The 25,694-nt window shown below is 40.9% G+C and overlaps 1 protein-coding gene and 1 long non-coding RNA gene across 3 annotated transcripts; one reads left to right on the forward strand and one right to left on the reverse strand.

Moving 5' to 3' along the window:
* Nucleotides 1-4,956: 4,956 nt before the first annotated feature.
* On the forward strand, nt 4,957-9,291 carry LOC118565850. The gene is made up of 3 exons (XR_004932658.1): nt 4,957-5,444; nt 7,963-8,319; nt 8,442-9,291. It is a non-coding gene; the product is annotated as an uncharacterized LOC118565850 (long non-coding RNA).
* A 10,168-nt stretch (nt 9,292-19,459) lies between these two features.
* On the reverse strand, nt 19,460-25,205 carry LOC110368188 (polymeric immunoglobulin receptor-like). Of its 2 annotated transcripts, XM_036146868.1 has the most exons (6): nt 25,079-25,205; nt 23,069-23,157; nt 22,914-22,969; nt 22,304-22,663; nt 20,087-20,449; nt 19,460-19,748 (listed from the first exon to the last, which is right to left on the reverse strand). In XM_036146868.1, exons 3-6 carry the CDS (start codon nt 22,960-22,962, stop codon nt 19,615-19,617), a joined length of 906 nt encoding a protein of 301 aa, XP_036002761.1. In that variant the 5' UTR covers nt 22,963-22,969; nt 23,069-23,157; nt 25,079-25,205; the 3' UTR covers nt 19,460-19,614. The 2 variants fall into 2 exon arrangements, with proteins under 2 accessions (XP_036002761.1, XP_036002760.1); XM_036146867.1 differs by lacking the exons at nt 23,069-23,157; nt 25,079-25,205 and having other exon boundaries at nt 19,469-19,748; nt 22,304-22,666.
* Nucleotides 25,206-25,694: the final 489 nt, after the last annotated feature.

Genomic DNA, 25,694 nt, shown 5'->3' on the forward strand with positions numbered 1-25,694 from the left:
AAACCTGAACATAAACACCAACAATAAATAAACTGCAGGGAGCGACTCTGTGTCAACTAGACATAATTTGGCTCCAGCCAAAAGAAAAAAAGTATATTTCTGAGATTATTTTAGGGAAAAAATAGAAAAAACTTCAAAGATTTAATGAAAGTGCAGGGAAATTAACTTCATATCAAAATAAACCTGCAGTTACTTGTGTGACGTCATATAAAGAGGAAGAATATGTTTCTATAAATGCTTTAAATAATAACGAAGCTGTGAAAATAAAAGCTGATCTAATCGACAGAAAGCTCTCAGTACCGCGCAAAAAGTTCTAGTAATCCAATCGCGGTTAGAAGTAGGAGGAGGTCCTCCTCCTAAAGGAGCTCTAAAGGAGCTCAGTGTTTCCTGTTTTTCTCGCCAGCAGACATCGGTGCTGAACAGATGGTTTATCTTCAGGTCGGTCTGTTTTATCCTTTTGTTTGTCAGTTTTTAACCTGACAGTTTGTTCAGGATGTGGAGAAACTCTATGAAAATGTTTAACAGCTTGATAATGATTGATGTTGTTAACACTATAAAGAATGGGAAACATCTGAACTATAATGTTTATTTAGTTTAGGGGAAAAAAACAACATTACTCTAATAAGACACTAGATTAAAGAACATGATCATTTACAATAATTTTTAACCAGGCGGAAAAAGAGGACATCTGATATCTCTGTGTTCATCGGTGCTGAACGGAGTACTGCATTCACTTTCGTTTTCTTTACTTTGTTTTTTTCTACGGATGTTTTGTGATTTAATTTGATGAAAACCAATGAAAATATAATAGATAAATTCACTTATTCTATATGGAGAATTGCCTCTATAGTCTAGGGCGTGGTGCTCGTTTCTGTGCGTGTTTGTGTCATCTCATCTAATTTGCATGATTTTTTTTTTTTTTTGTGAAGGGTGAATGAGTTTGGAACTACAAAAGATCTTCATCAAATCATTTCAGAATTTTGATACTTTGCCTGAATCCACACCTCATAAAACATAAAACATAAACAGCTCCAACATCACAGCTGATCACAAATGGCTGCTTTCCAGCTGACAGATCATGTATTCTTTCCTTTTCTGTAAAACTGTGAAACACATTTTCTCCTCATGTATATATATTTTTTTTACAGATTTCCTGTTTACTAACTCAGCAAACTGTAGTAATAAGCTTAATTGTGTTTATTTTGACTTTAACACACTTCAGATAAAATAACCGTGAACAGAAATAAAACTTAACAGATCTTTCAGGGATTTCCAGGTTTCCCTCTCTGATGTTTTCTCCTCATGAATTATAACAGACTGATTTTACCCAGAAGCTGTTTTTACACATGAAAAGTTCAGCAGCTGCAGAGAATCAAAAGCTGTCCTGCTGTCTCTCTGCTGCTGTATTAGTTTATCACCAGCAGGTGGCAGTCATGATCTCTGACAGAACAACCTTCTTTGAGCTGAAGGAGTTCAGATGTTGCTGGTTGTGTGTTGCTGATGCTGGAGCTGATGTGTTGCTGACTCTCCTCCTCTGTCTCCTCTCACAGGGAGAAGATGATCTGCAGGATCCTGCTGCTCATCATCCTCAACTCATGTCTCTGTGGTCAGTTTCCATCTTCTCTTTGTTCAGTCTAAATCCATCAATAATCAGTGAAAAGTCTGTCAGTGAAGGGAACACTTCAATCCTCCAGCTGCATCTGATCAAGCAGTTTGACTTGAAGAGCATCAAGCAGAGCTCTGACAGCACAGAGAGCATCATGGGACAGAAAGCTCTAGAGATGTAGTTTAAAGACTCCCATGTTCCAGTTCTCAGTGTGTCTGCTCCTCTCTTTCCCTCTCTGTCTCCTCAGCAGCAACATTTGTAGTGAATGTGACACAGAGCTCCTATCAGGCAGAGGAGAACCACAGCATCACTCTGGAGTGGACCTTCGCCCCCAGACTTCATGGATCCTGGAGAGATCTGTTCATCTACTGCAGCTTGTTAACTCCTCGCAGATTCTCGGTCCTGTATCGGGTCCATGAAGGTGTTGAGTTTCCAGAGATTCAGGATGAACAGTTTTCCGGACGAGTCCATAGTAAAGAAGTCTTCCTCAAGAAAGGACGAATCAGACTCCATGTGTCCAGACTGAGGACTGAAGACTCTGGTCTGTATTGGTGTGATGTGAAGATTGATGATGATTGTGGTTTTGGATCCTTTAACCTCAATGTCTCAAGAATTTAACTCTAAAAGTACTTTTAGAGAAAATTCCTAAACTTCTGTTGTAAAAATTAGGACATTTAAACGTTTCTAATCTGTTTTAATATCAGGACATTATTATAATTTCTCAAAACTTGATTTTGGATTTATGTTAAATAATTGGCTCCATTTGTAGTCTGAGTAACTCTACTGTCTGATCAGATGTTTCATCTTCTGTTGTTTTAAATGTTGTTTGTGTGAAGATTTGCTCCTAAACTGCTATCAGCTGCTGTGTTTCTTCCTGTTGCTTCATTAAAAACTTCATCCAGCAGCTTCATCTGAGTGAGGATCTCACCTCCCTGAACATCCAGATGTTGGCAGACTCACAGACTCTAAACTTTAGTACAAATCATTTTAATCAGGGTGGAAAACATCCAAGTTTTTTCCCTCTTTGATAAAACAAGACAACTAAATTATAAATATTAAGCCTTTATTGCTGTTGTACATTATTGTGATATTTTCCTCTGTTTATTCAGAAGTCCATGCTGTAAATCAAATGATCTGCTGTTTCTGTGCCTGGATGTGATAAAGAAACTGATGTTCAGACCTGAACTGGGTCAGAACCAAAATAAAATCTATTTTGATATCAGATCCTTTTGTCAGACTTTAATCTAAACAAGAGAGAAACAGACAGTCAGTTATTAGCTGCTTCTATGTGAATGGAGATCCAGAAAGTTAACAGGATGACGACCAGAACTTCCCACTTTATCCAGAGATTTTATTATTGATCCGATCTGATGGAGAACAGAAGTTCTGATTGTAGCTTTGATCCATTTAACAGGTTAGTTTCAGTTCAGACCTGCAGGAACATGAAGATCAGAGATCAGCAGATGAAACAGGACTGCTGGGCTCCAGTTTTCTAGAATCAATCCTGGTTCTTCATCTTGTGGAGATGTTCTGGTCTCAGTCCAGAGACTCTGACAGGTTTTTATTTCCTGGTCGGTTCTGGTCCTCAGCAGAGTTACTGCTCAGTTTCTGCTGCACGATGCGTTCATGGACACCTCTGGACTGTAGGACACCACAGATCTGAGTTCAGTAGATTTAAAGAGGTTTAGATTTTAAATGGACCCACATGGAAAACTAGAGACACCAGAACCGAGCCAACAGAGCGGACTTTAATAATAGAGCTGCTGCAACAGAAGGTCATGATTTATCAGAGCTTCTACATGTGTTGGCTAATAAAAACATGCAGTTGATGTTAAACAGGATCTGTTGTCCAGCATCAATCATTGGTTCAGATGAACGATTTATTAGATTATTGTAACTCTTAACCAGAATCACGTCACTCTGTCACGTCTACAACTATTATAAATACAGCAGAGTGATTTTTAACAGGATCAAAGAAACGAGAACACATCACTGTTTCAGCCTCTCTCCACTGACTGACCATTTATTTCAGGATGAATTTTAAGTTGTTTTCTTTGTTTTTAAGCCTCTTAATGGTCCTGGCCAGCATGTTTGTCCAACCTGCTGCACCCCTACACCCCTCACCTGGTTCCCTCAGGTCCACTAACCAGAGGCTGCTGGTGGTTCCTCAGTCTCAGAGGAAACTCAGAGGTGGTCCAGTGTTTTCTGTTGTGGCCCCAAAGCTGTGAAATGAGCAGTTTCTGCATAGAAGACAAGCTCCCTGAGCTGAGGCCTTTAAATCTCACTGGAAACACACTTTGACTCTGTGGCTTTAACACTGTGGCAGTTTGACAATGATTGTACTTTTATTTGTGCAGTGTTAATGTTTTCTGTGGGTTCTTACTTTGTTTTATCTCTGTTTTGTATTTTACTTGTTTTGCAGCACTCTGGTCAATCAGGTGTTGTGCTTTGAAACGCTGTATAAATAAATATGGTTCATTATGCTGGAAGCCATAATCATTAAAATAATCAGAAATAAAGGCTTAAATGTTTCGTTCTGTGTTTGATGAATCTGTAAAATATGAGTTTCACTTTCTAGAATGAGTGATAAAAATGTCAAACTTTGTCACAATATTTAATTTTATTAAAGCTGTAATTTCACAAACTAATAACAGAATCCTGAAACTTAAATTAAGCAGTTTGAACATTTTATGTCTTTAGATCTGTTAAAGTTTGGTGTTTTATTATAAATCAGCTCATTGTTTCTGTTTATAAATTAGTATTTTACATTTCTGGACCAAATGATTCACTGCTTTAAATAATCTGCCCCCTAGGGGGTGGATGTGGTACTGCTGCCTTATGTCACTACAATAACTGTTTATTTGCTCCCTTTTTTCACCTACAGCTCGTCTTAAAGCTGCTTTTATTCACCAGTCGTTTACAATTATATAACAGTTCAGAAAAACAACAGAAACTAAATTATGTGGAATAACCAGGCTGCTTTAAGAGAAACACAGAGGGGGAAACGATAACATGAAAGTGGGATGGCTTTCAAGAAGCAGGAAGTCATTTATTAAGTTTTTCTTCTCCGACCTTCAGAACCGAACATCCGTAAAGCTCAGCTTTAGTTTTTGTTTGCAGCTTCAGAGAGTTTAAAAAGTTAAAATATTAAAGGAAAGTTTATCTTATGTTGGAACATCGTTTAAGCAGCACCAGTCTTCTTCCTGTTTCTGGTTACGTTTGTTGCGCACTTTGTTATTTTCACTTCTATTGCATAAAACATATTTACATTAACAGCAACTCTATAAAGTCTGTGCAGGAGGTTTTGGCTGAATAAGTTGAACAAAGCTGGATTTCTCACCATTATATAACTGATGCATCTAATGTGCGCATAGATTAGCTAATTATGCGCTGCGTTGGACGGTAAAAATGAGCAAAGTTAATTTCATCTTAGATATTATTTAAATGCACAATAATGATGGAAACGCTCCCTTTCTGTTAAACAACTCGATCATTACGGAAATACTCGGAGAAATACCAATGATTTTTTTTATTTTTTGCCAGAATTATTAAACTATGCTAATAATGAAATGTCTGCATATCTGATGCGTCAAAGCGAAACTATCCCGACATTTTATAATCCTCCATTTTGTTCTGCTTGTCTCTAAACGCCATATTTATCAGCGCGTCTCCAGATAAACAGTGTATAAACATTTTAAGTAATAATAATGTAATAATAATAAATAATCTCATTAACTCTGAGCCTGGTGTGTTTTATTTAATCCGTCCAGGACCTCACTGATGCCAAACTGGACCCTCTCCCTGGTTCTGACTGGGATCCTGAGTTCTGCTGCTCTGGGTGAGGATCTGAGTTACAATCAAGCTCTAAAAACCAGATGTTATATGAAAATATTGCTGAATGTTGTAAACAGAACCTCAGCCCACAGATTATGAAGGAGGTCTCAGATTTCTTGGCCCAGTTTAGGTTCTGTTGATGCTTTCTACAGGCAGGCAGATGCTGCTGGAGTTGCTTTTACTCCCATTAGTTCTGAATAAGGACAGAAATACTATTGAGGGGAAAATGACTCTTAATTTGTAGATGTGAAATCACCAGATCTGTTTACTGTGAGCTGAGAAATCAACTTTTACCTGAAACTTCATGAGAAAGTGTTTAACAGAGGCAGTCAGTGTCAGGAATGTTAAATCCTGGATATTTAAGGCTTAATTACATAAATATAACCTGAACCCAAAGCACCTCATGTTGACTCAGGTTAATTCAGACGTAGCAGTCGACTGTTTCCTCAGTAAATAGACTAACTGGGCTCATTTTCTCCATTTAATAAAGTAAATAATGAAGATCAGCCAAGCCTGAGCGTCTCTTAAAGACGAGGGCTTCAGCCAGAGGAGGACGGCGTCTCTGTGCAGCAGAAGGTGGAGACATGAGACACTGAGTCCCCAGAGGACTGATGCTGAATCACAGAAGCTTTGAGCTTATTGCTGCCACTTCCCTCCAGAACCTCTGGATGGTGGAGCAAGACCAGAACCCTGGTCCTGATCAGCCGGACCTGTCCCCATTCTCTCCAGATGTTGGCCCGTCTGCTTGGACTTCTGCTTGGGGTTAGAACGTCTCTGCCAGTCCAGGAGCAGGTGGAGCATGCCTGTGTTAGAGGCCTTCATCATTCTCTGAGTTGGAGACGTCCAGAAATACATGAATTACTGCTGCAGGCTCTACTGGCAGAAAATCTGTCAAAGACTACATTATTATTACAAAAATAACCACAAAACTAAAACTCTTCTCCTCCTAATTTAATGGTTAAAGCTGTTAAATTCCCATTTTTAAAAATTTAGCATCCAGCAGTGGTAGCATAATATCCCTGCTGTGTGAAACTGTGACCTTGTGATGCTGGGATGAACTCAGGGTCAAACTCCAGCCGTCTAAGCAGGTTTCTCTGCTTTTGGGCTTCAGGTTTTAACAAGCTCTGCCTTCAGGGAGAAGTTCCCCCCTTGGCTCTCTGTCTGTAAGGTTCTGGTCTCCATCCCCACACATCTAGCAGTGGTTGTACTGCTGAATCTGCTGGAGATAACTCCATAGTTTTCCACTAAGCCTCACAGGGAGAACCTCACCAATGTCCTGGAGGTCTTAATCCAGCTGCTAAACAATGAGCCCTTATAGATGGGAGAGCCTCTCTGTTGTTAATCCAGTTATAGTTACTATTGAATATCTGTGAACGATGTTGAGACTGAAGTAAGTAAAGACGTCGTGGAGAAGACAAAGGACCTCATTGTCGACTTCAGGAAGAACCGGCCTCACCACGCTCCACTGCTCATCAACAACTCAGCTGTGGAGGTGGTCAGCAGCACCAAGTTCCTGGGGGTGCACATCACAGACAACCTCACCTGGACTGTGAACACCATGTCACTGGTGAAGAGGGCACAGAAGCGACTGTACTTCCTGCGGAGGATGAGGAGAGCCCACCTGCCCCCGCCCATCCTCATGACCTTCTACAGAAACACCATAGAGAGCATTCTGACCAGCTGTCTCACTGTGTGGGGTGGAGGCTGCAGTGCCGCCGACTGGAAGAATGTGAGGAGAGTGGTGAGGACAGCAGAAGGGATCATTGGGGCTTCTCTTCCCTCCATTAAGGACCTTTCATCACAGCGATGTGTGTCCCGAGCCCGTAACATCATCAGAGACCCCTCACACCCCCACCATGGACTGTTCTTCCTGCTGCCTTCTGGGAAGAGGTTCCGCAGCATTCGCTGTTGGTCTTCCAGGCTCTGTAAAAGCGTTTTCTCTGCTGCCATCAGACGGTTGAACTGCTGAAGCTAAAACTGGACTCTGTATCACATGTGTCCTGCATTGTTTACATCTCAATTGCTGTACTGTGAAATCACTGTGCACTTTATCCTGGAATGTCCTGTAAAATTACTTTTTTTTATCCTGCAAAGTTACTTTACTATCCTGCAAAGTTACTGTATTTATCCTGCAAAGTTATTTTATAATCCTGCAAAGTTACTTTATTATCCTGCAAAGTAACTTTATTTTCCTGCTAAGTTAATTTATTATCCTGCAAAGCTACTTTATTCTGAAATCCACTGCAATTCACTGAAATTCTTAAGCTGTATGCAAATGAAATTTCGTTCTGTACGCACTCAGTGCATACAAAATGACAATAAAGTTTGTCTAGGTCTAAGAAAAGCAGCCTCAGCCCAGGAGCAGCAGCAGCTCCTACTGTCAGGCATGGTGGTGGAGGTGTGATGATGTTGCTGCAGTAAATGAACAGAACTGCTGCAAAGCAAAGAGTTTCTGAGGATCAGCCTTGGATCCCTCAGCCTGCTGCTGACGCCTCTCTGCGTTCTCTTCCTGACTCCTGCAGGGAAACCTCTGCTGGCTGGGGATGAAACTCAGGCCGTCATCTACCAGGCAGAGGAGCACTCCAGCGTCACGCTGACATAGAGCCTTCCTGTAGAAAGCACGGCTGACCTGCTGCACATGGATCTGATAAGCATGGGGACATGGAGGAGAGTATATCGCTACGACAGCAGAGCTGAGGCTGAGCCGTACACAGACGAGGCGTTCACTGGTCGACTGCAGTGTGATGGTCAGCTGGACCGGAGCGGACGGGTCCGATGTCTCCTGACTGACCTGAGGCTCAACGACACGGGAAGTTATCTGTGGACGGTTGAAGCTGGTGGAGGAAGACACCAGAAAACATGGCGGCTGGTAGTCAAAGGTGAGTTGCTGCTTCCTTAGAAATAGACTTGGAGTTTATTTCATGCTCCCTTCTATGTTTTCCTCTTTATTCTTTGGTTTTGGTGTTAAAAGCAAAGATTTATTCTTGTTTCTTCTCTGCAGCTGCCCCTCATGAAACTCAGGAGGAGACCCAGGAGCCAATGGATCGGGGGAGGTTTGGGCTTTATGCTGGTTTAGGTTTGGTTCTGGTGGTAACAGGAGGACTCTTACTCCGTTACGTCATTGGTTCAGTTTTTAGGTCTAAGCGTTCATCTCTAGGTTTATCAGGCAGTAAGTCATAGATTCATCAAAACCTGCCATTTCAATCCTCCCTACATGTCTTTTTTTCCTGCCTTGATCATTTATCGGAGGAGATCTTCTGGACTCTCCAAAGATCCCTCCGTCTTTCGTCCATATTGGACTTAAAGCTGAGTCAGCAGTTTGTTTTCTGGTGACCAGAAACGTATAGGATGAGTTCTAGAGAAGGAACAGAAGTTGTTCTAAAGGTGTTTTGAATTCATTACTAAAGCACTTTGTCCTATTAACGCCACTGTTACAGTGAAGCTGCTGCTATCAGCGTTATGGGGGAACACTAGCCTCAGAAAATAGTCTCTACCTCATGTTAGAAGAATAATGAGACAGAGAACCGGATCGACTTCCTGCCACTACCCAGGTCAAGGTGTCCATGAGCCAGACACCGAATCCGGGCCTGATCTACCTCAATGAAAGAGTCGATATCAAAGGTTTTAGAATGAAATCTTGTTTACCCATGAATAAGCGTATTTACAATAATGTATTACACTACATGGTTCAGTTGTAGCTTATGTTTACCTGCAGAGTCAGTGACGTGATTCTGAGCCTCTGCACTCAGAAAAAGTGTTAATGAGCATGAAGCTGAACCTGGAATAAGCTACCTCAATGGAGGAAGAGGTGTTAGCAAGTGTATATAAATGTAAAGCAGCAAGTATGGGCGACTCCGTTAAGAACAAAGAAAAGGTGCATTGTTACTGACATTGGCTGTATAGGTACAGCACATTGAAGGAATCCGTATCTGCAAGCAGAATGCTGCCATCTGTTGGTCAGACACCGGAAGAATGAGTTTTAATAGGAATAAAAGCCATTCTATAAATTCAACAATGTTGAACTGATCTCAATGCGCCTTGATAACCTCACTGCAGAAGTGAAGGTGTTGCTGAAATTGGCTCTATAGGTGAAGAGGATTGAAGGAATTCCTTCTGTCAACCTAAAATTAGCCAGTTTACAGAAAGTAGAGAAGGAAACATGGTCGACCATGGCTCGTCCTTCATGTCAGTGGTTTGAGGCAGAGCCACTGCAGAAGGAAAAGTCTCTTTGGGCAGGAGACAGAAACCCAGAGTGGATCCTGATCTACAATGTGAAAACAGTTATTGAACATAATGCTAAAGCCCAATGCTAGCAGTGTTCAAGGCAGTCATAGCTGGTTCACATAATCATGAAGAGGGAAGCATGGCAGACCGTGACTTCTCCTTCAGGAATAAAGCAAAGGTGCGTTGTGTAAAGACATGTTTAGCTGAAGAAAGGTAGACCCAAAGGTGCCAAGAATGTGGAGCATCTAGAAACTGCCGATCAGTGTCTGCAAGCAGAATGCTGCCCCCTGTTGTTCAGACACCGGAAGAATGAGTTTTAATATAGGAATACAAGCCATTCTATAAATTCAACAATGTTGACTTGATCTCAATGCACCTAGATAACCTCACTGCAGAAGTGAAGGTGTTGCTGAAATTGGCTCTATAGGTAAAGAAGTTTGAATGAATTCCTTCTGTCAACCTAAAATTAGCCAGTTTACAGAAAGTAGAGAAGGAAACATGGCCGACCATGGCTCGTCCTTCAGGTCAGTGGTTTGAGGCAGAGCCACTGCAGAAGGAAAAGTCTCTTTGGGCAGGAGACAGAAACCCAGAGTGGATCCTGATCTACGATGTGAAAACAGTTATTGAACATAAAGCGAAAGCCCAATGCTAGCAGTGTTCAAGGCAGTAATAGCTGGTTCACATAATCATGAAGAGGGAAGCATGGCAGACCGTGACTTCTCCTTCAGGAATAAAGCAAAGGTGCGTTGAGTAAAGACACGTTTAGCTGAAGAAAGGTAGACCCAAAGGTGCCAAGAATGTGGAGCATCTAGAAACTGCCGATCAGTGTCTGCAAGCAGAATGCTGCCCCCTGTTGGTCAGACACCGGAAGAATGAGTTTCAATATAGGAATAAAAGCCATTCTATGAATTCAACAATGTTGAACTGATCTCGATGCACCTAGATAACCTCACTGCTGAAGTGAAGGTGTTGCTGAAATTGGCTCTATAGGTGAAGAGGATTGAAGGAATTCCTTCTGTCAACCTAAAATTCGCCAGTTTACAGAAAGTAGAGAAGGAAACATGGTCGACCATGGCTCGTCCTTCATGTCAGTGGTTTGAGGCAGAGCCACTGCAGAAGGAAACGTCTCTTTGGCAGGAGACAGAAACCCAGAGTGAATCCTGATCTACGATGTGGAAACAGTTATTGAACATAAAGCTAAAGCCCAATGCTAGCAGTGTTCAAGGCAGTCATAGCTGGTTCACATAACCATGAAGCGGGAAGCATGGCAGACCGTGACTTCTCCTTCAGGAATAAAGCAAAGGTGCGTTGAGTAAAGACACGTTTAGCTGAAGAAAGGTAGACACAAAGGTGCCAAGAATGTGGAGCATCTAGAAACTGCCGATCAGTGTCTGCAAGCAGAATGCTGCCCCCTGTTGGTCAGACACCGGAAGAATGAGTTTTTATATAGGAAAATAAGCCATTCTATAAATTCAACAACGTTGAACTGATCTCAATGCACCTTGATAACCTCACTGCAGAAGTGAAGGTGTTGCTGAAATTGGCTCTATAGGTACAGAGGATTGAATGAATTCCTTCTGTCAACCTAAAATTAGCCAGTTTACAGAAAGTAGAGAAGGAAAATGGCCGACCATGGCTCGTCCTTCATGTCAGTGGTTTGAGGCAGAGCCACTGCAGAAGGAAAAGTCTCTTTGGGCAGGAGACAGAAACCCAGAGTGGATCCTGATCTACAATGTGATAACAGTTATTGAACATAAAGCTAAAGCCCAATGCTAGCAGTGTTCAAGGCAGTAATAGCTGGTTCACATAATCATGAAGAGAGAAGCATGGCAGACCATGACTTCTCCTTCAGGAATAAAGCAAAGGTGCGTTGTGTAAAGACATGTTTAGTTGAAGAAAGGTAGACCCAAATGTGCCAAGAATGTGGAGCATCTAGAAACTGCCAATCAGTGTCTGCAAGCAGAATGCTGCCCCCTGTTGTTCAGACACCGGAAGAATGAGTTTTTATATAGGAATAAAAGCCATTCTATAAATTCAACAATGTTGACTTGATCGCAATGCACCTAGATAACCTCACTGCAGAAGTGAAGGTGTTGCTGAAACTGGCTCTATAGGTAAAGAGGATTGAAGGAATTCCTTCTGTCAACCTAAAATTAGCCAGTTTACAGAAAGTAGAGAAGGAAACATGGTCGACCATGGCTCGTCCTTCATGTCAGTGGTTTGAGGCAGAGCCACTGCAGAAGGAAAAGTCTCTTTGGGCAGGAGACAGAAACCCAGAGTGGATCCTGATCTATGATGTGAAAACAGTTATTGAACATAAAGCTAAAGCCCAATGCTAGCAGTGTTCAAGGCAGTAATAGCTGGTTCACATAATCGTGAAGAGGGAAGCATGGCAGACCATGACTTCTCCTTCAGGAATAAAGCAAAGGTGCGTTGTGTAAAACTGTTTTTCTGAGCTAAACACAGATCAAGGACAGTTTATGTGCAGGTAGCCTGATACGTACTGGTCACCAGAGCTGTCTTTAAACACACTGCTGTAAATAAGATGTAATAAATGGTACAGTTTCTGTGCTCCTTATTATCTGTAACATGGAGACAATCATAAATGTTGTTTCAAGCCACTAAAACAGTGACTTAACCTTCAATGTGTTAAGATGTCGTCTCAGTTTTAGAGAAAAGCAACAGAACAAATGATGAATTAACTTGAGACAGTTAATATTTCCTGCTAAATTCCTAAAATATGCCAGCAGTGATGCTGCCTGTCTGTCCTAAATGCTGCCTGAGAGTCTGTAGACACAGGAAAGTCTGTTTTCCTGGTTGGAGCTGAGCAGCAGGGAAAGAACAGCACATTTAATGTACCTCTAATGCAGATTATAATCTTTTAAACTGAGTTTAACCTTGATGATGATGTGCTGCTGGCTTGATGCACGACTGTCTTCATAATAACACATTATTGTTTCTGCTGGTTTAAAAATCCAAATTCTTCTTTAGGTCCTAATTGTGGCTAAATTGGCTTTATTATTATTCTCTGTAATCTGTGATAGAAGCTGAATTCAGAGATTTTATATCTGCTAATTCTCTCAATCTGCTCTCTTTATAAGTCTTTTTCTCAACATGGTTTTATTTAAACTTTTATTGTAACTAATTGTCTCCGAGAGGCAGTCTGAGCATCAAGCCAGCAGCTCTGGTCTCATCTAGAAGGAGAACTTTTTTCTTTCTGTAAACTACTTTCATGTCTCAGTTCATCTGTTGCAGCAGAGTCCTTTCAGATAAAAATGTTCGGCCAAAGAAAGCCACTTTCTGCTCCAGCGAGGTTTGGACGTGTCCAAAGTCTTCATTATGTCCATATTTTACCAAACACTCAAACCACAGTGTGGATTTACCCCCAGTTACAAAGTACCACCTGTGGTTCTGCTCTGCTGTTTGGGTCAGAGACAGGTGCTGTAAAGCAGCAATATGTGCTGCAAAGCAAACTGCACATGTAAAAATGCTAAATAATAAAAACCTGTCTGTAGACAACAGAAATCAGCTCAAACTCTGTCCAGTCAGCAGTTTCCATGGTTCTGTCTGTTTTATTGCTTATTGTCTTTAATCTCAGGCCGTTTTCAGGCTGAACCTCATCAGCAAGTTTTCAGGTTAAAAGGAGCAAAAAACTAAAGCAACAAATGAGGAGAAAACCTGTTTTATCGTCTAAAACTTCTTTAAGTTACTGAGTTTATTTTTCTGATGTATTAAATCAGTGTCAGTAGAACCAAAAAGCTGAATTAAAGTTCTGCTAATTTAGACCAATAATAACAACGGTCCATTAAAACAAAGATGGCCGACACAATCTGACCTTTAGAAACGTCTAAAATCATCGTAATGGTTACATGTCAGAATTATTGATCATTCATGTTTATTATTGCTGTAAAAGTCTTGGTTCTTCATTAGTTATGTCCAGATGTTCTGTCAGAGGTTGGTTCTGTTGGGTTTTTACTTGTTTCTGTGGAGTTTGCTTCAGGGTAAATTTAGATTTCTGAGTCTTAATTTGATTTTGTGGTGATTTGAGCTTAAAAGGAACAGCTGTTGGTGGGTTTGGGTCAAACATAGTTTTGGGGTTTAATGTTGATTTTTTTTAATATTTTTATAAAAAATTAAAACAAAAGATTCAAAGATTTATTTGTGATCTGCAAAGGTTCCCTTCATCTTTCATGTTTTTTGTCCTGTGTTCAGCTTTATGTTTTCCTCCTAAGTGACACTTTCTGGAACTTTAATGTCTGTAAATGAATAAAGTGAAAGCAAACTTCTGTCTGGGTGTTCTTGTATTACCTGACTCCGCCAGATAGATTTGCTCCGCATATCCATCTGGAAACCTTCCGTTGAAGTAACTTTGGGAAGGGGCGAAAATACTGGTTAGCTGATTGGCCTATGTTGGTGATAGACGGGCCAAATGAACCAATCAGATCCGTCGTCGCTCGTAACAGAGCGAAGACGAAAACACAACCACAAGCCAAGCTACTCTTGCTGCTGCAGGTAAAGGCTTGTTAGCTCAGCAAATAAATACTCTGTAATTCCGATAAAACTTGCTCGATAGCCGCGCTAACGCTAGTTTCATAGGCTGAAGCCGCCATGTTCTTTAGACTGAACTGACGCGCTTCCCGTTGCGTCACACCTCAACCCGCCTCAAAGCCAACGCTGATTGGACGTTCGTTTGGTGAACGGCTCCAAATTTTCTTTAACGGAGAGTAGCCAGACTTACCTGACTCCGCCAGATAGATTTACTCCGCATATCCATCTGGAAACCTTCCGTTGAAGTAATTTTGGGAAGGGGCGAAAATACTGGTTAGCTGATTGGCCTATGTTGGTGATAGACGGACCAAATGAACCAATCAGATTCGTCGTCGCACGTAACAGAGCGACGACGAAAACACAACCACAAGCCAAGCTGCTCTTGCTGCTGCAGGTAAAGGCTCGTTAGCTCAGCAAAGAAATACTCTGTAATTCCGATAAAACTTGCTCGATAGCCGCGCTAACGCTAGTTTCATAGGCTGAAGCCGCCATGTTCTTTAGACTGAACTGTCGATCTTCCCGTTGCGTCACACCTCAACCCGCCTCAAAGCCAACGCTGATTGGACGTTCGTTTGGTGAACGGCTCCAAATTTTCTTTAACGGAGAGTAGCCAGACTGATCTGCGAGTGAAACCTTGAAAGCTCGCGAGATCAGGATGGTCTCACGAGGCTAGTTCTTTTAGCTTTAGAGGCAGATCTGTTCAGCTTTTAAAGACAGAAACTGTAGAGAAAACACATTTCTCCAATCTCTCATATAAACTATAGGCTTCTAGTTTTTCTGACGTTTTATTGTAACTCTGCTGTTTGATGCTGAAGGCATGAAATAAAACAATGTGGAGAAAAATGAACAAGAATCTATAATTTATCTTTAGTTCCTTCTATAACATTTATTCTATACGCTGAGCTTTGTGAAAATATATTCTATAAGTCATTTATGGTTTAAAGTCTTCAAAGTGAGTTTAACGACATGTTTGACCTCCTGTCAGCCGTGAACAGCAGGCCGTGTTACTTTTAGTAATACGGCCTAGTTTCAACTATTTTATCTATATGTATATTCCATGTAAGTTTATCAAACCAGATACCTATTTGATCTATCCTTTCTACGGTATCTCCATACAATTTGAGATTTACATCAATGTTTAATTTCCTATTTGTAAAAACAAGAAATTTAGACCTAGATGTTGAGAATCTAAAACCCCATTCTAAAGCCCAAGCTTCTACATTATGTAATGCTTCTTGTAGTTTCCTGTTTACAAATTCTATATTTTTTCTCCTCTTCCAAATAATACCATCATCTGCAAATAATGAAACACCAAAATATTTATCTATACTACTAAAAATATCATTAATCATATTATACGTATATAATGTCTATGACTGAGATCATCTTCGTTTTTAAAGCTGCCGCTCATAGAAGAAATTGGACCTTCAACCAAACTACCAAGCCTTTTGATCACCATATAGTTCCGCCCCTTGGAGGAGACGTTACATGAATGTGAGACAATAACATCCACTAAAGTGAAACTAGACGCCTTGATTAAGCCTGAAATAAAAACTTTATTCACATTGTTTAAATTGACAGTAACAACCTTCTATCTCTCTATAATTATGCAGCAACGTGCAGCCGTTGTTTTAGAGAATATGTTGAGAGTTACAGTTCCTGCATTTAGTGGAAATATTTATTGATGTATTTTCTGTCAGCTTCTGTGTCTAACTTCCTGTTTTTGTTCTGATGAGGAATAAATGTCCAGGTTTCTTGTGGGTAAAGAGTTGTAGTTCCTGTAGTCGTCCAGCAGGTGGAGGCATTCATCTGTCTGCTGCTTTATTTCCTCTCTTCTCATCCAGCTTCTGTCAGCAGGAGTTGTTGGAGACAAACAGCTGATATCCTGACTGAACTCCTTCAGTCCATTGAAGCAGTGAAACAGTGATTTCTCTGAGAGTGGATCAGCAGATCAACTGTTCACTGTCAGTGGATGGTAGCTGGAAGAGGATGATGAGCAGCTTTCTGGGCTTTGATTCCTGACCTTTGCTGCACGTCTTGTCCTCCTCTGTTTGACCATTTCCTGTCTAATTCCTGAGAATAAATCCACAAGCAGCTAAAACAGCAGCAGGTGTTCCTCTGAGGTCGGTGTGTTTCCTCCTTGGTGTTTAGTTACCAAACAGCTGCAAACTGAAAGCAGTGATCTGCCAGAGGAGTTCACTCTGATGAAGATCACTTCATTCACTCATTTCATTATTACCTCCTGGCTCTGGCCCATTCAGAACACATTCATGGACTTTTTACACAGTTGACTTTAGACTTAGACTTTAGACAGCTTTATTTGTAATTTTGAATGCACAAAGTGCGTACAGAATGAAATTTCCTTTCCATGAAGCTTGAAAAATCACAGTAAATTGCACTAAATTTCAGGATAAAGATGCAGCAGCGATTTATGTAAGCAATTGAAATGTAAACAATATAAAACAATGTAAACAATGCAGGGGAAAATTAAAACCGTGTAATATACGAATGTGGTACAGAGTCCATTTGTTACACTAGACTGTACTCTTAGACCAGGTCTCTGTGGTCAGTATTAAAGATTTCTATAAATGATTTAATGCACAAAATGTTAGTATTTAATTACTGACAGTGATTCGTTCTCTCTGCGGGTTTCCAGATTTAAATCATCTCTAAAAGGTTCTTTGGACCCGACCAAAAGCATACATTATGGGCTCGACACACAGGGAGGAACCAACTACAGCAATTGTCTTTCAATGCCACCGCGGGGAAGACCTAACATACGCGACAGTGACGGCAGCGTTTCAAATTGCCTTTTTGAATCACTTGTTTCCCAGAAATTGGATTTGTTATAAAACTGGAGGCCTTTTGATATTTTCAAAGCAGTATGATAGACAAGGACTTTGCTTTTCTGTTTATTATGAAGACAAGGAAACAGCATAGAGAATATTTAAATTTTTCAATACATGGCTGATCCAGGTAAATGCTTGTACTGCCAAATGTGTTGCAATCACGTGTGAATACGTCAACGTGTACGGCTGACATATTTGACATGCACAAAGTTCTTGGGCCGCTTGGCTGGAGGAGGGCAGGCGACTGATGCCTCATCACATACGTTCCACAAGAAATGAACGGAGATGGAACCAAAGTTATTGTATGGAAGCAGCTGAGATGTTGTTACTGTCATCTGCTTCAGTTACTGTTGGTGGTGCTAATATGTTGTAAATAAACCCGGTTTACAAAAAGATGTCAGGACTCTGTTTACAAGTTTAATGTTTAATAAAAAATCAGTATTCATCACATTTATTTAGGACTGATGACGCTGCATCAAGACCTATAAGCTGTAACAGCTGCAGACGCCATCCTGGGTTATCTGTAGGTTCTAGGAAACTTTTAGCTCTGAGAGTGATTCTTTATGAAGCATAGTAAAAGCGGCTTTTTAGCTCGTATGGCAGCTTTGAAGGAGCGTCAGGCATTGGAGGAACAAGATCAATTGCTAAAAAGGAAAAAAATCAACTTCAAATAAATGACCAAGCCTTATCCAGTAGCATGTTCACCATCATGGAGAAACAGAAGAAGATTATGGAAGCAGTTGTGCAGCAACAGCTTTTTTTGACTCTTCCACCACCGGACATTTCAGCTTTTGATGGAGACCCATTGCAATATCTCCATTTTATAAAAGCATTTGAGCAAGGTGTGTAAGAAAAGGCTAACAAGGCAGACTGCATATATTTTATGGAGCAATTTACAAGTTCGGACTTTCTGTCTCTGTCTCTCTCTGAGGTCGGTCGGTTTTTCTTCAGCTCTCCAGAGCTCCTTATCTGCTATTACCCTGCCCCCTCTGCCCTGCTATTTGCTTTGTTTTGTGTCTTTGTGCCATTTCTTCATAGCAGCCGAAAGCTCTAAGGAAATTATGGATCTCATCAGCTGGTCTCTCAACGCTATTTGATCCACTGTATATAGGAAGATCCACTGTATATAACTGATGCACATTTTCCTACTCCTGACTATTGACTGACTATTGAGCCGATGTGACAAGTGAATTTCTCCAATGTGAGATCAATTAAGACTATCTTATCTTATCTTATTGATCACATTTTTTAACTGGAAAGCAAAGGACCGGGGAGCGCGCCTCTCCCGACGGAACTTATTTTGCGGGTCACATCTTGGACCCGTGGGAGAAATGATCCACGGTGTGCCTCTCGAGTCTTTCTGTTGAGGATGTCGAAGATGTCTACTTATTCGGATTTACGATACTTGGATTCCTCTTTTTTGGCCTCGGAGGATATTTAATGTATCAACACCTTCAGAAGCTGATGACGGTCAACATGGCCCTGATCAGGCTGCCCGTGGCAGTCGTCGTGATCACTAAGGCGTTAAATGAACAAAACGGACGCCTTGATAAGCTGACCGCGGTTGTGGTACACAGAGGTGAGATTGGATAAAACCTGGAAGTGTGAATGTTAACTAGCCCATCGATTGGAATATTGGAATATTGGATCCTGGAGCCAGTGACTTTAAAGCTGAAGGAAAAAAGTTGGGTTCAGCTTGTTCTCACAACAAATTAACAAAGTTTTTAATCGGACTCCGCCACTATCTAAATTCTCCCCTGAGTTGTTATGGCGAGATCGCACAGCCCCCCCCCCCCCCCCACCCGCTCCCTCTTTCCTCGCTGACATCTGTGGATGTTTTTTCTGAACTGTTGGGCGGCTGATAACATCAAGGACGGAAATACAAACACTTCACACAAGACACACATAAACTGATGCTCACAAATCACCCGACCACTCTCAAATGTTTACCTTTCTGCATATATGTGTCTCGTTATATTTGTGCTTTCATGCAATGAGGTTTTTTACGTAGGATTTCTCATACTGTAACGTTTTTTTACATTATGATAAATTCTCGTCTTTTTCTCCCTCCACTTTCCCCCATGTTCTTAATCTTCCTTCGACAGATTTAAAGGCACCGCCTCGTGGACTCCTTGTAGGCGGGGTCCGGGGCTGGTTGGAGGAATGCACCTAACGGCTGTGCTGATAGCAGCGGCCTACTGGCTGCGTTCCTTGGCAATGCAAGGCCTCAGTCTATTGTTCCCCCAAAATGTTTGTTTGTTTAAGTGTATGTGATGGACGGTTGTACTGGAACTGACTTTTTGATTGCAATGCAAATTGTAATTGACAATAAAATTTGATTGATTGATTGATTGATTGATTGATTGATTGATTGATTGATTGATTGATTGATTGATTGATTGATTGATTGATTGATTGATTCTTTGTAGGGGCTAAGCTGAAGCTTAAAGCCACTGGTGTGTGTTTCACCAGAAAAGGCAAATGTGCATCAACCATAAGATTCCGGTTTGAAAGCAACCTGGTGGCTTTAAGCGTCGGCTTAGCCCCTACAATCTACTTCTTTAAAAATGAGGAATACTTATTAATGACAACTACTCCAACAGCTACTGTGATAATCAGTCCAGCTACAGCCATCAGTCCAGCACGTTGATGACTGCTTCCATCCTCGGTGCGTCCCTTCATGTTCTCTGCAAAACAGAATCAGGTGTGAGTAGAGCTGCAGAACCCAACAGGATCCATTTGCTCTCTAAACTGCTGACACATCATCTACTGCATCCAGACCAGCTGCTTTCTCCAGACTCTCATCTACAACATCTTTAGAAAACACAAACATCTGATCTGACACCTTCACTGCAGAACCAGAACCACATTCAGGCATGAAGGGACTTTCCCCCCTTCCCCCTCTCATTGTTACTTCTATGTTTATTTTAGACATTTTAATTGGATTCTTTCTGACATTTAGAGCTGAAAAACTCCAAGGAGCTGCTGGAAACTCTAAAGACAAAGAGACGCACTGACAGCTCACCTGGAGGAGGAGCTACATCAAGGAAGATGACAGCGATGGGGTCAAAGGTCAAGGAGCGTCTCTTCCTTCGGTTTGCTGCCCTCTGAAAAACTCGACACTCGTATGTTCCTCTGTCGTTTGGCGTCACGTTCTCCAGAACCAAAGACACGTCTCCATCCTTCATCTGTCTGTCCTGCAGGTCCACCCGGTTCTGATAAGATGGATTCTGGAGTTCTGGATCCAGCTGATCATCTCTGAACAGGAAGACATATTCTGGCTCTAGATCAGGTCGGGTCCACTTTACAAAGACATCAGGTTTCTTGTTGGGGATTTGACATGGCAGAGAGACGTTCTTTCCAGGTACAGCTGCGATGTTTTTCTGAACTGCAGGACAGAGAAGAAGAACACAGCAGAAAGCCTCACAATGACTTCTGTCAATGTCAACTTTATTTATATACTATGTATAATACAGACAAACATTACAAAGCATTTCTCAGCTGTTGTGCCATATTAAAGCCATGATGAAAAATGAAGTCAGATTGAATTCTGAAAATTTTACTGGAGGAAACTCTAAAGAGGTTTGTGAGCAAAAGAATTTCACATTTTCAGAGAGACAGCCTCTCTGCAGGGTGCAATCAGTGCACAAGCGTGCTCCCACAGGACAACCCGCAGTCTTTCAGTCGTCCTCCACAGCCACAAGGGAGAGTCCAGGCAAGGACGGCCTCTCTCTCAGCAGGGTGCTTCTATAAACCACCCCCACAGACAAAAAGGTCAAAGCATTCCTGACCTTCTCTCAGACCACTTCTCCAGACGACCACCAATTTTCTCCTGGGGCTGCCGAGGAGAGGGGGACTAGCAAGCCACCTGGTCTCCTTCCCCTGAATTATGAGGGCTCACGGGCCCAAAAGAAAAGGAACCAGCACCTGGGAGAGATCCCTCTTCGCCCGGGGATAACCGGGAAAATAAAAGTTAAGTCTGCTGTCCTAACCTCAGCGTCAGGAGCAGGAGGGAAGAATCCTGCCACGCAGAAACAGCTTTGTTTATTTCTCCTCAGCCTTTACAGGAATGCAGACTCCAGATGGAGCTGAAAAATCGGCAAGGAGCCACTTCCCCATGCTGAGAGGAGAACCTGCTGAAACCGTGTCCGGGTCGGGGCTGTATGCCGGACATCAGGCCTCCGATTCTGACCACATGTTGATAGGTTGCAGAGCTGCACGCTAGTCCACTGAACAGACCAACGATTTTCCCTGCTTTTCAGTACTCCTTCCTTGGATTGCTAAAGTGGACCGAGCTCACATGAGGCACCGACAGGTTGGACAGAGAAACCAGAGGGAGAAGTTAAATGGTCATTTGGAAATGTTTTGTAAATCGTTTGCATGGTGGCTTTAAAACAAAAGGCTAATGGAATAGCTCATTGCTAGCTTTCGTTACCATGTCATTGTCAAGTGTGTTTTTATGGTTATAACAAAGGTTATCTCCACAAAAGTTTTATACATTCATGGGACATTAATGTTTACGTTTTCCAGCCCACTCATGATAACTAAAATAAAACCGAAGCTTTTATTTGTTAGTGCCAAAAGTCCGCTAGCCAAAATGCTATTAGCTTCTGTTAGCTCCCGATTTACAGACATTCAAAGGAGCTTGTTTTAACTCATTCATTGTGAATGAATTGAAAACATGCTAAAGGTTTTTCTAAATTAGTTAAGCTAATTTAACTCCATTCCATGCTTTTGGAATCAGATCTGCAGTGAACAGGATTCACTGTATTATTCTGATGATGATCAACAACTTTTGTTTTGTCTTTTGTTTACTTTTGCATGTAAATAGTTCCTTAGCTTAGCTTCTTTTTATCTTTATATGCTTAGTAGTTTAGTTAAGTTTCACTAGCTGAGTAAAGAGGATTTGTTAATTGAAATAATTCAGATAAACAGCATTATATGGTGATGTTCTCTGGATGTTAATTTCATTTCTGTTATTAAATTCTTGAACTTCAAAAGAAGTTGTCACTCCTTTATTCTGTGTGTGCAGAGTTTGCTGTTAAAAGCTCCTTAGTGCTCAAATTCATCCCTTTCAACCATTGTCCTATTATCAGCTTAAGAGCTGATCATCACTAGACAATACTTAACAGACAGAGAGTTATTAAGTAAACATTAAATAACTTTAAACAGTGTATAAATGCACTACAACACAGCAGTTTAACAGTTTAACTGAACCAGAAAAAAAAATATTTCTTCTCACCAGATATGCTCAGTTGAAGGGATCCAGAACCAGAACCATCATTAGTCTCCACATCACACAGATACAGACCAGAGTCTTCAGTCCTCAGTCTGGACACATGGAGTCTGATTCGTCCTTCTCTGAGGACGTCTTTGTCACTCTGGACTCGTCCTGAAAACTGTTCATCCTGAGACTCTGACACCTCGACACCATCATGGACCTGATACAGGATTATTCCTTTGTCAGAAGCTAAGAGTTGACAGAGGATGAACAGATATCTCCAGGATCGATCAGGTGTGGTGGTGAAGGTCCACTCCAGAGTGATGCTGTGGTTCTCCTCTGCCTGATAGGAGCTCTGTGTCACATTCACTACAAATGTTGCTGCTGAGGAGACAGAGAGGGAAAGAGAGGAGCAGACACACTGAAAACTGGAACATGGGAGTCTTTAAACTACATCTCTAGAGCTTTCTGTCCCATGATGCTCTCTGTGCTGTCAGAGCTCTGCTTGATGCTCTTCAAGTCAAACTGCTTGATCAGATGCAGCTGGAGGATTGAAGTGTTCCCTTCACTGACAGACTTTTCACTGATTATTGATGGATTTAGACTGAACAAAGAGAAGATGGAAACTGACCACAGAGACATGAGTTGAGGATGATGAGCAGCAGGATCCTGCAGATCATCTTCTCCCTGTGAGAGGAGACAGAGGAGGAGAGTCAGCAACACATCAGCTCCAGCATCAGCAACACACAACCAGCAACATCTGAACTCCTAACGTCGCAGTCTGACCTTCAACCGCAGCTCCTTCAGATGGAAACTTCTGAATTCAGCTTGTCTGATGGCTCTGAAGGAGATCTGTGTTCACTGCAGGTTTAAATCTGGAACAGTGAAATGTTCAGAGCAGAGATCAGCAGCCTTTATGGTCCAAATAACCATTTTACGCACTAAATATATTTCTGCTTTAGCTGCAAAACCTTCACGACCCTTAACAACACAACAAACTGATCAGATTTTATAAAAACCTGTTGGATGAAATTTTATACTGGTTGGTTAAAGAATTTGTAATTTATCTGTATTTTTAGGGGTTTGAAGACAAAAATAAACTTTTTGATCACATTTTCTTGAATCTAAGATCAATATTTATGAAACCAGACCGGTGGTAAGGAGAAAATGATAACTTTCTTGAATTATTTTCTAGCTTTCCCTCCATTGACTGCTCTTCTCATTGTAGTCCGCTATGGATGTCGTCTTTCTTCCCGCTTCTGCATAGCAGGATGCAGAATAGTGACGTTTGTCGAGTATTGGTGACGTACAGGTCGGATTAATGCGACCCGGCCACACAGACACAGGTCGCATTTGAAAAGATCAGATACGTATCGGATTCAGGACCACATATCCAAGTGGCCTGGGTCGCATTTGAAAAATTCCGATCTGTGTTGTTCAGACTGTAATAAAAAGATCAGATATATGTGGAATATGGGCAAAAAAATCGGAATTGGGTCACTTCAGGCTGCAGTGTGAACGTTGCCTGATAACACTCAGTGAAACTGTTCTGAAGTTCTGGTTTCATTCAGATCCACTAAAAGATCTTAGATGGTCAGAACCGGACAGAAGAGATCAGCTTTCTGCTGGAAACAGAACATTTCTGATCTGTTTTTATAGTAAGAGTATTCTTCACTTTATCCCGATGATTCACTATCAGGTTAGAACTTCTAACTTCTTCTTTAAGTTGGTAACATGATTACTCACCAGGAAAAGAAACTAAAACTAGTGTTGAAGTCATGGGAGTTTTCAGTAGATGTTGCGGATAGTTGTTGTGCTTTTTACAAAGAAATAACCAAATATTTGTCATCATATAATAATCATCTATGTCAGCTGACTCTAAACACAACAATTTTTCTTCACTCCTCTTCTCTCAAAGCACCAAAAGGTTCGGATTTTGAAACTAATAAAACACGGCTGTAGAACAAGAATCTAGAAATCTTCATTTATAATAAAATTAATTGAACTTTATTGATCTCACAATGGAGAAATTCACTTCTGCATCTTAACCCATCCCCTTGGGGAGCAGTGGGCTGCCACTGTGCGGCACCTGGGAGCAATTAGGGGTTAAGGGTCTTGTTCAGGGACCCAGAATCTGAATCTGATCATTAACTGGATCAAGAAAGAACATCTATTCTATTTGACTAAAGATCAACATTCAGTTTTTTATTAACCAGGTCGACTTGTGTCTCATTTGTGTTTTTAGTTCTGAAACAAATCACATTTTATAAATCAGTCGTTTTAATTTATCTAAAGTTTCTGATCAATTTGTTCTTAAATCTAAATAAAAGTCTGAGACAGATGAAAACTGGTTGATAATAAAATAGAACAGATTAATCTGATCTCCTGAGACTAGAAATGGTGAATGGACTGAATTTAATCAGAGCTTTTATAGTCGTACCGACCACTCAGAGTTTTACTCTAGAGCCACATTCAGCCTCTCTGCAACCATCAGAGGACTCTGGAATAAATCATCACTTCTTTATATTGTTTATATTATAGGATGATCAGAGAAATATGACAGAACATCTTGATGATTCACAAAGCTGCATTTCTTTTTTAGGATGTAAAACTTTCAGCTATAACAACAGTTCAGACAGGAAAACAAATTCTAGAAGATTAAAAGTTATTGCTGCAGATGTTTTGACCTGAGCAGGTAGATACAGAGATTTTGGATTATATTGTTATAAAAAGGTTTTAATTGAACTAACTTTGATTTTTATCCAAAGGAATCAAGAGAAACTCAGATAAACTTACTCAGTTTTCCTTCTTCTTCACCTGCAGCTCCATGAGAGTCATGACCATTAAACTCCTCAGTCTCTGTACCACCAGGTTTCTTCTATAATGAGTCAATGAGCAAAACCATTAAGTCACTGCCTCTAGTTACCAGGAGAGGACTGGAGCTACTACCTGCTGACAGACTGGATCTATAATAAATACTGACTGAATAAAACCACAATGGATCATGTGAATGACATTATGAGAGCAACCTTAAACCGCTCCAAGAGAAACAGAAACCAGACACAACATCCCCTAAGAGCAGCGTCTGAAACCACATGTTCTGCAATAACTGACATGTTTGTGCTTTTTTTTTTTTTGCTGCCTCAGCTTTTTCCCATCCTTTAGCTCACTTACTTTTTTTAACATTTCCTTCAAAATGTAAATTTTAAAATGCTCCATTCTTATATGTATTTAGAATTAGCATTTTATCTTTTCTTGTGAACTGGCTCATATTTTTACTTTGTTTTAGTTATTCTGTTAGACTGTTCTGTGGTTTAACTCCAGCTATTGAAATACACATACGTTTTAATGTTGTTCTGATAAGATGAATTTTTAATTACCCCGCTAGATCATACCCTCTTTCCCTTTCTGC

This window comes from Fundulus heteroclitus, chromosome 14 (assembly GCF_011125445.2).
Source record: "Fundulus heteroclitus isolate FHET01 chromosome 14, MU-UCD_Fhet_4.1, whole genome shotgun sequence".
Taxonomy (NCBI): Eukaryota; Metazoa; Chordata; class Actinopteri; order Cyprinodontiformes; family Fundulidae; genus Fundulus; species Fundulus heteroclitus.